This window comes from Bemisia tabaci, chromosome 4 (genome assembly GCF_918797505.1).
Source record: "Bemisia tabaci chromosome 4, PGI_BMITA_v3".
Classification (NCBI taxonomy): Eukaryota; Metazoa; Arthropoda; class Insecta; order Hemiptera; family Aleyrodidae; genus Bemisia; species Bemisia tabaci.
In genome coordinates this window covers 27924413-27934466 of record NC_092796.1, presented here as the reverse complement: position 1 = coordinate 27934466, position 10054 = coordinate 27924413, and the positions used below count along the sequence as shown (strand labels likewise).

General features: G+C 40.7%; 1 protein-coding gene across 1 annotated transcript in view; it reads left to right on the top strand.

The window, feature by feature from the left end:
- The first annotated feature begins 2407 nt into the window (after positions 1-2407).
- The window catches only part of Nost (Nostrin), a 114661-nt gene continuing 107014 nt past the window's right edge, over positions 2408-10054 (top strand). The window contains exon 1 of the mRNA XM_072299606.1: positions 2408-2712. Coding sequence (XP_072155707.1) covers positions 2683-2712 — 30 coding nt within the window. The 5' untranslated portion in view covers positions 2408-2682. The remainder of the gene's footprint in view (positions 2713-10054) is intronic.

Below are 10054 nucleotides of genomic sequence, written 5' to 3'. Positions count from 1 at the left end.
TCCGCTTTCTGACTGCTACATGTTTCAACCCCTAGAGGGCGCTTTGCGGACCTCTCAAGGGTTAATCTAAATAGAGTGGACTCATCTAGAGACTGTATTTTATCAAAAGCCATTTTTCTAAACTGTGAAAGGAGATGAAATGTAAAAAATTAATGACATGTCCTCAGAATAAAAAATTGAAGAAATCAATAATAATGATGCTTTAAAATGAGGAAGGAGAGAGGAATTCGCAAAGAAAAATATGCTCAGGATTATCAAGGGAGTCCATAACAGTGGTATTTCACCATGAGAAAGTAAACGATTTTATGGAGATTACTTCATGACTCACTGAAAAAAAGTCTCTGGAATCAAATGAGTAAGTGAAAAAAAGTGACACAGAAGAACGGAAAAAACCTGGCAAAACTGCCGTGCTAAGGAAAAACGCCGTATGAACCTTCAGGCGTTGCCAAATTTTCTTTCACAAAACACGAATCTCCTGGTAAACTTATGGCCATTTTCCTCCCAATTTTACAGATGGATAATATTGTTCGCAATTTCACCTAAAGATTCTGAAAATTCAAAGGAAAAAATATTCATAATTTTTCTCAAAAATAATAATTTTATCGGAGTAAATTTGGCAACTCTCGAATATTCATACGGCGTTCTTCCTTAGCACGGTACTAAACCACACAAACGAACATGTCGCATGAACTGGCATGAACATGGAGCTGGTAATGGTCGGCAAAAAGCGGGAAAACCATGAGGGGAATTTGAAGGTGGGGAAATGCCTTTGCATGAGAAAGGGTAACGGATGGAGTAGGCTCAAAATGAGCGCGCGCGGGGGGGGGGGGGGGGGGCATTAGAAAAACTGTGGGATGTAATGTTTTGGAAGGGGTAGCGGACACGCCCAGCGTTAGGACCCGTTATGCGTTATGCGAAACTTTTCCAATTTTATGTAGAGAAGATTTGATCCAGCCACCACCCTAAGATTCTCGCTGTGAATTTATAGAACACGATTTATACAACGAGAATTATTGAAAGTAACTAAGTAACCAAGATACCTACTAATTTCCGATGCAATTCAAAATCCCTGCAAGATACCTACTAATTTCCGATGCAATTCAAAATCCCTGCCCATAAGAAAAACTCGAGTCAAACGCATACTGAACGGTTCAGCTGTTGCTCGTTGTTTACACTCAGGAACTCTGTCGTGCTAAGGAACAACGCCGTATGAGCCTTCAGACGTTGCCATATTTCCTTCAAGAAAAGCCGAATTTACTGAGAAAATTGTCAATATTTTTCTTCAAAATTTTCAGTTAATTTTGTTCACGATTTACCTAATCGAAACTATCTGAAAATTCCAGGGAAAAATATGCAAAACTTTCCTCAAAAATACATGTTTCATTCGGGGAAATGTGGCAACTCTCAAATGTTCATACGACGTTTTTCTTTAGCACGGCAGAACTTGGAACTGCGTAAGACGGGAAACGCGGAAACGCGACGATTGAGGCTCTGCCGCTTAGTAGCGTACGTGCAATGCGTGAAGTATTCATGCAGGCACTATAACAGCGCGCACCGTGGTGCATGCCTGTACGCGCTATGCGTGAAGTATTCATGCAGTCTTGCAGGCCCTAACCTGCGTTTTGCGCCGACCGCAAAGTTCACCGCGATCATTCCAACTCACGTAGCGTTTTTCAACTTGTGTTTTTGAAGTTTTTTGCACGGGCACACTCTGAAGAGGCCACTTGTCATTTACTCTGATAAAAAATTAAAAAATTACGCAAAATCCAACTAATATTATTATCTCTATTTGCAACTGGTAATGGTCGGCAATAAAAGTCGAAAAAGCAGGAAGAGAAATTGGGGGTGAAGAAATACCTGTGCATGAGATTAATTAAAAGAAAACGTAACATTTATATGAAAAACGACAAACTATCCTCAATTTATATGGGCTGCAACTGTTTCCTTTTCTTCTCACCACATTTTTCCTCGTTTTCGCCCGCAGGAAGTTCATAAACAAAAAATACGTAAATTTTACTCGATATTTACGTAAAAAAATTCGCTTAAAATTTTTCTTCGATTCTACGCAAAAAATCCCTAAAAAAGGTCTCCTGATACGAATATTTCAAGAGTTGTTTTACGCAATTTTCAAGCGGTTTTGAAGTAAATTTCAAGTTCTCTTAAAATTGACGAGTTTTTCACAACTTTTCTCAACAGCCACTGCTTGCAGCTTGGACCAAAAAATCAAAACACAGCGGTGGCGCTCCCCGCGCGGAAAAATAACTCACTAAGCACCGCTGTAGATTCACCCAGGTGATGGCGGCTCTAACCTACATCTGCGGAACTGGTTTGTGATCATTATTATGGGCCGCAGTTTAATGCTCCGTTCCGCGGTCCGCGCCGCGCCTCAGTAGTTCTCTATTTGCTCCCGGAGGAGGCACGGACGCTCCGACGATTCTGGACTCTGTTTCGTCCTCGTTCCGTTCATCTCTCATGTTGGAACACAATTCCTGGTTTCGGCAACCGTCAAGTGACCGTTCTATTCCCGAGTGCGCCGTTTCTAATGTGATACCGAATCCGCGTCGTTGACAATCGTGCGTATTTGCGGTTTCAGTGGTATTTTCGTGCACACCGTGTGGTATAATCTCCTTTTGAAGGAGCTCAGTGCCTTCCTCGATGAATCTGTGAAGTTCGCCCGGAATAATGACGGCACTTTTTAAGGATTCCTTCGGGGTAAGTTCCCAAGTCAGAATTGTTTCTATCTCGGTTATGTATTCTGCCGTGCTGAGTATGGACGTCGTATGAGCCATCTGGCGTTGCCAAATTTCTGTCGACAAATTGCGAATTTTCAGGAAAATTTGTCGACATTGCTCCTCTGATTTTTCGGAGGATGTCGTTCGTAATTGATCTAAAAAGTCTGAAACTTCCAAGGGAAAATGTGCAGACTATCTTCGAAAACAAATATTTTCAAAGAAGAAATTTGGCAACATTTGAATACTCGTTCGGCGTTTTTATTTAGCATGGCAGGACTATGATCCTAGCAAATCCCCATTCCGCCGTGCTGAAGGAAGAACACTGTATGAAAATTCGAGAGTTGCCAAATTTCCTCTCAGAAAATAGTAATTTTTGAAGGAAGTTATGAGTATTCCCCCTTGAAATTTTCAGGAACTTTAGGTGAAATTGAGAACAAAATTATCGGAAAAACCGGAGGAAAAATCTTCAGAAATTTTGACCGAAAATTGGTGATTTATCGAAGGAAATTTGGCAACGCCGGAAGGTTTATACGGCGTTCTTACTTAGCACGGCAACATTGCGGTCGAGTGCCGAGGAGAGATGCGTAATCTGCGAGCGATGCGCCGCGCAGCCCCTCGCGCATTTGAAGCGCCTTCGATTTCTAGGATGCAACACCCACATCCATTGAGCACGAATAGTTGCATCAAGGCACTGCTAACAATCTCACTCTTAAAAGTCGAATTAACGACTTGTTTTGTTCTTCTGATGGTGATCCATTTTTCTCTCTTGAACAGACTGAGCTACACTTTTCAAAGTTTAAGTCGTAAGATTAGAGGAAAAATCGGTAAAATTAACAGATAGGATTCCCAAGATTCTCCTAGTAAAAATGCAATATGTGCGGGGAAATTTGGCAACATTGAAATTCAGTCACGTTCTTTCATGAAGGGAACGACGAATTTTGGCTTCTCGTCGACTAGACGACTTTGGAAGCAGAATTAGACGACTTTGGAAGCATTAGACGTCCATCCTCTGAATTTTGTAACGAATTTATGTATTCAAATCAAACTCCAACATTATTCACCGCCTCCTCTCCTTGTACAGGAGGCTTGGGGGTCCTCGCGCAGAAAACCGTAAAATATTAACTCCTAGAAACGGAGCAATTTCACGGCAACCAATTCCGAGCCGTGAAAACAGGGAATCTGCCGGGTGGATTTCCTCGGCGGTGTTGCGGTGAAGACGCGGGAAAATGGAACATATGGACGTATTTATGCTAAAAGGAACTTTGTTACACGCATTCCCTATGCACATACTTCCTTTTAGCATAAATCATCCGTTTATATAAATCGTCGCTCCTCTGACGTAAGGGCGGAACTAAATCTCCCTTGAGCCCAAGAAAGCGTAGATTTATTTGTAAAACGGGGCTCAAGTGGAAATTCAGTTACGCCTTTGCGCCGGAGGGGCGACGAAACTACACCTGCGGGCTGATTATTGAAATTGATGGACAAAGTGATAGACAATGAAGACATAGATAGTATGTAGGGATCTTATCGGTCAAAATGGGTGGTTCCGATAGACTAAGGGAGGATGGACTAAGTATAGTGCCGCGCTGAGGAAGAACGCCGTATGAACATTCGAGAGTTGCTCAATTTCATTCGATAAAATGTTCATTTTTGAGGAAAACTATGAATATTTTTCCTTTAAATTTTCAAGAATTGTATGTGAAATTGCGATCAAAATCGTCTGAAAAATTGGAGAGAGAATATTCATAAGTTTACCAGGAAATTCGTGTTTTAATCAAAAGAAATTTGGCAATGCCTGGAGGTTCATACGGCGTTTTTCCATAGCACGGCAGTATAGGTCTCTCGTGGGTTGCCGATAGTCGGTTACTCATACCTCATTTGTACATTGCAACACTCGCTTCCACCAATAGGATCCCTCTTGCAACTCTTTTGCCTATAGATTTTTCTATCAATTTCAACAATCGGCCCGTTGTAGGCATACACTATTGGAGCTTCTGCATCCTGCGAGGATTTTTGATTTTGATTTGGTGGCAACATTCTCGGAAAAATTGTCCACTGCCTGGCGATATGAACATGAGCGCGGCATTTTTGCCTAACATTCATTGATAATGTTGAATGTTGAAAGTTGCCTCTTACTCGCCTTGAGAATTTAGCCGAGAAAATTGTTGGAGCTACCGCCCTTGGCAGCTGCGGACGCACGTCACTCGTTCGTAAAAAGCCGTGAAATTTTCTCCCTGTGCTAAAATGGTGAATGTCAATGGCAGACTAGTTGAAATGTCACCACCAGGAGGAGATTGTGCTCGTTGAAATTCGAAGAATTTTGGAACGGGCTTTGAAGAGGCTTCTGACATGGCTCAATACCTCTATACGTACCGGGTGTTTAAGAATCTCCACTCTTCTAAAGTCTAAAATGCAGTTTGGTCAGAAGTTGGCATTTTTGGGTGGCATTTTACTTTTTTGACAACCTTCAATAGAGACCATGACTGACAAGGGAATAACAGAAGAAACCTCAAGTGAAATTTGGATGCCTACTATAAAAGAAATTAGAATTAGAGGAGTCCCGAAAGGAACTAAATAAGAAAAGGACTTGCTATTAAATCAGTCACCAAATCAAAATATGATCCACTGAGTTAAATATTTCACATTTTTACTCGCTGACATCTTGAACAATAAAATACATTATCCTCTCGATTTTTCCTGAAAATTGTCGCTCTTTCGCTTTGATTCGTGTTTCGCACGGTGAAGGTTACCGTTTGAAAATTTAGAGTTGATCTTATCCCCCGATTTTTGGATCCTCCTAAAAACCTGCACATTACGCTGTATACCCGTAGAGTTTTCCTCCTTTTCGTGAATGGAAACTTCTCTCTGTGTTATTTCGATAATCTCAACCGAACCCAAGACACCGGAGGTGAAACTATTTTTTACACACCCGGTGGATTGCAAGCAGCAACTCTAAATTTAGGTGACGTAAAATTGGAACGGGACAATGACACTCCCCGAATTAACCAACGTCGAAAAGTGCAATGGAGCTCCCTGTTGTTTTCAATTTTTCTCGATTCCTACAATTACTTTCAGGGCTTAGAAACATTTTATCGCTTTCAAGTTCGATTCTATTACTTTTTCTTCATTTTTCTTTTCTATTCTATGTCTTCTATTCTATCCAACTAGAGCCCAACCAATGAGTCCGCCCATCTATGAATTTAGGGGCTTGGAGGACAAGGCGCGTAATTGCAGTATTCGAAAAAATTGAGATATTAATAATTTCGAGTAAAACTAGTCCTAATGCATAATTTGTGAAAAATTTGCTCCCAAATTTCAATTTTTAAGCATCTAAAAGTCAGTTCGAACTTTCTTTTTGCCATAAGGTTCCATGTAATTTCGAAACTTTTAACATGTAGTTCTCAAAATAGCAAAAACTGCACTTATGCGCCTTGTCCGCCGAGCCCCTTAATTTCGGTCTCTAACGACAGAGAGAAGATTGAAACAGAAGAAGCGTTCATTACCATAGGGCGGAGCATGAGCGTATGATGCAGTGGCTTGGCGTATTTTGCGATATATCAATTAATCTGCCATTTAAACCTACGAAAAAGGATCGATACATAGGATGTTGGCAGCAAATGCTTCAATACTCGATCCTTTACCTCAGCTTCAAATGGAGAGATATCGATAAATCGATCATTCACGCCGATGCTCTTTCTGTCCGGCACAATTTTTCAGCGACGCCCAGCAGACTATCGAGTCAATTAGAGAGGTCGAACATGAACTTTTTGACTAAAACTGCCACTTTTTAAATTTCAAGCGGTGCTTTTCGAAGAAAATTTTACGAGGGAACCCATGAAACCACTTGTAGAACCTCAAAATTTTTTATAAATGGAGTAATGAGCGTTCAAAGTTTCCAAATTTTGTCCGACCTCTACCACTGACTCGACCAGTGTTCGAAACTCACAGGCGCCAACGCGCCAAATGCGCCTAAAAAATCGGTCATGGCGCCTAAAAAATGAAGGCTCTGCGCCAACGTGGCCCTTAAAAATTTCCCCCTAAAAATCTGGATTTTCATACAGGAAGTCACATAAAGAAAGAAAAACAAATCTATTTGAATTGAAAAAATAGTGTATTTCCTTCGGAAAATACACTAAAAACTCGGAATTTTCAGCACTACAAGTGAAAGCTCTTTCTATTCTTCACGATTTCATTCTTAGTGCTTTTGTCCTCCTCAAGTTACAGCTACTTACTGGTTCTGTTCCGAAAACATCGTGCGTCTAACTTTCTACTAAATGCGCCGTAATATATAGGCAACAAGTCAATTTGGCCCCTAAAATATCTTAAATGGCGCCTAAAAATCGGGCTTTATGTGCTACATGGCTCCTAAAACTCAAAGGTGAGTTTCGAACACTGGACTCGACCCACTGTGCGCCAGCTCCACGCTGTACATTAGAGGAACGGGCAGTCGGGCATCAGCAATTTATTGCAGATCCTTAAGAGTCATGATAGTGCATTGTGCAGGAAGGACCTTACACTTATTGTTAGATAAGTTGCAGCGTAACTCGCCACCTATTTCTCTACCCTCCTTCTCGGTTTTGTGAGCGTGCCTGGTTATTTATTACGTAAAGGCAAGTGGACTGCAACTTTATGAGGCTGACGGCCACGCACGTAACATTAAACTCATGCGAACCTTTTTTAAGGTTCTTGTCTGTGGAACTATTGTGCGGTTACGGTGTCGCAATTTTACGCAATAAAATAAAATCTCAAACAGTGATTTTCCAATCAAATTATTTGTTTTGGTGATAAAGTGAATTCACACCTGAACAGGGTCGGACTGGCTCGCATCTGAGGGTTTAGACCCTTGACTGGATAAAGGGGCGTAATGTGATGTTTCCTGATGGGGCATCCCCTTTGTGGAGAGGGGTTCAGAAAATTTTGGCAAAGTTGCACAAGTTTACGCTATTTTCAGGTTCAAAGTTTATTAATCGCACAGAGTAAAAATTGTAAAATTGAACGTGTTGAAGTGAGCGGCAGACTTCTGAAATTAAAGAAAACAAAAAAAAAAAAATAAAAGCCAAGAGACGCATCCAAGCACCATTATTTCCATAAGAACCGTGTCAGTGCTGCAGTTTACACGAGCTTTAGACGTGGGTCTAAAAATCCATCCTAAAAAAGAATCAGGCAAGAACCTGAAAAAAGAAGAAAGAACGAGTATCAACACAGCTGACGACAAGAAAGACGTATTCGGGCCTCTTTTTTAACTTTTCTCCCGAATATGAGCGACACCTCATCGGCAGCATATTGCAGGGCATTGAAAACTCACGCTTCGCGTCATCGCGCCTTCAATTTTTCAGATGCAGCACGGACGTCCATCAAGTACGAATACACTGAAAAAAATGAGTTAGCGTCAGATGACTAAAAATGGTTTCTATACACTAACTCATATTGTGTGATTTGGACACACATGATTTTTGGTTTCTGTACACTAACCACTATTAGTGCTGGGAACTAATTCCGCTACTCTAATTCGCATTCGGTAGGGTTGGGTCAACCTAACCTCAAAACTGAGAGAGGAGAAAACGGCTTAGCGAATGATAACTGGACAATACTTTCAGGAAAAGAAGATTTCTTAAAAGATGAGAGGTAAAAATCAACTGACCGGTTCCAAATGAACGACAGAGGAAAGGAATATCCCATAGGTATGTGCAAGTAGACAGAATTATCCTTTAGAGAGACACACACTCACACATGAAACGGTAGCGAATGTTCACACTGAATAAACATATCTCGTCCGAACACTTGAGATATTCTTTTGAAATTACGGGAGAACACGAACTATAGAAGTAAGCAGTAAGTTCACAGATTTTCGTAAAATATAAACTGAACGCGGAACGCTTTAATCGCAATTAATACAGAAGATTGACGACTCCAACGAATATCATGCTTGTTTACGTTTTGAATCGAACAGACGATTTCTAACCTTAACAGGTTTATTTATGTTGCTTTCGAACGTTTTCAAGAAAGAGAGGACACTATAAATCATACCGGGAGTATTTACATTGTCAAACGAGCCCGGGATTTCACATTTTAATTGATTTTCACGAGCTGACGCGATTGAGGCTGTTGTACCGACACCACTTTTTCGAAACTAAATAAATGTAACGGACAATGTGGCAGTTAGTGTTGAGGGCGAATTAGTTTGACCCGAAGGTGAATTTGTCTTACCACAGCGCTAATTTTACAGCTAGTGCTGTTTTCCAATTCTGGTTCGCGCTCTAGTAAAGTCAAGTCAGCGTATGAAGCGAATTGATTGGTGCTTCAGTACAATAAATTAGTTCTGAAGCCTAATTTTGATTCTACTTGGCGAGAACTTACCAAATTAGTTCTCAACGCTAACTACTTTTTTTTCAGTGTAGTTGTATCTCTGCGCCGTCGTTAACGCGCATCCTTTCCCTCGCTTTATTTCCATGTTGTTTTTGTTTCCGTTCGTCTTATTTGTAATGTGGCTTTAAACTAGAGCAGAGCATTGCGAGTTCTTGACTCACGCCATCGCGTCTTACATTTTTCATATGCGATGTGGACATCCGTCTTGCGAGAATAGTTGTATCGCGTTTACACTTTAGATGTCTCTTACTTTTGAATTTCGAAATAAATTAAGGTTAAGTTTGCCCGAGATATGCTATGATACCAAAATCCAGTCACGGAGACTTAAGTAGCGGTTAATTAAGCAGCGTCATTAGCAGTGACAAGGCGTGAATTGCACGATACAATTATTGGAGAAAATCTGCTAAAATACATGTGTTTAAATGGGAAATGCCGCCAGATGACGTCATTAGGCGGTGAATTTTCTCACTTTTAAATCTATTTTCATACTATTTCCCGTACCAGAAAAAAATTATAAAAAATACTGTGAAATCAGCTCCTGAAGCACTTTCAGACGAAGCGATAAAAAATTTGCACACAAATTTTCCATTTTAGGAGATGACCCCTAACTTTTTGTTCCGTGCAATGGAGCCTCTTGGTCTGTACTAGAGTCCTTTTATACTGAGAGTCAAGACAATGTGAATCCATTTCTGATTGGTTCCCGTATTTTAGGCCTTCACGGTGTCACAAACGGGAATAAATATTACATTTTCACCGATAGCGAAGATTATAATCTGGAATGGACCAGGAAATCACGGGTTCGGCAAGGAACAAACGGAATGAGAGAAGGAACGGAGAGAGGAATTTGAGAATGGGCCGATGAAAGATTACGAAAAACCAACAAAAAACGTTCAATTTCTGTAATCTTTATTCCCGTTTGTGACTCCATGAGGGGTGTTGTCTTGACTCTCAGTATA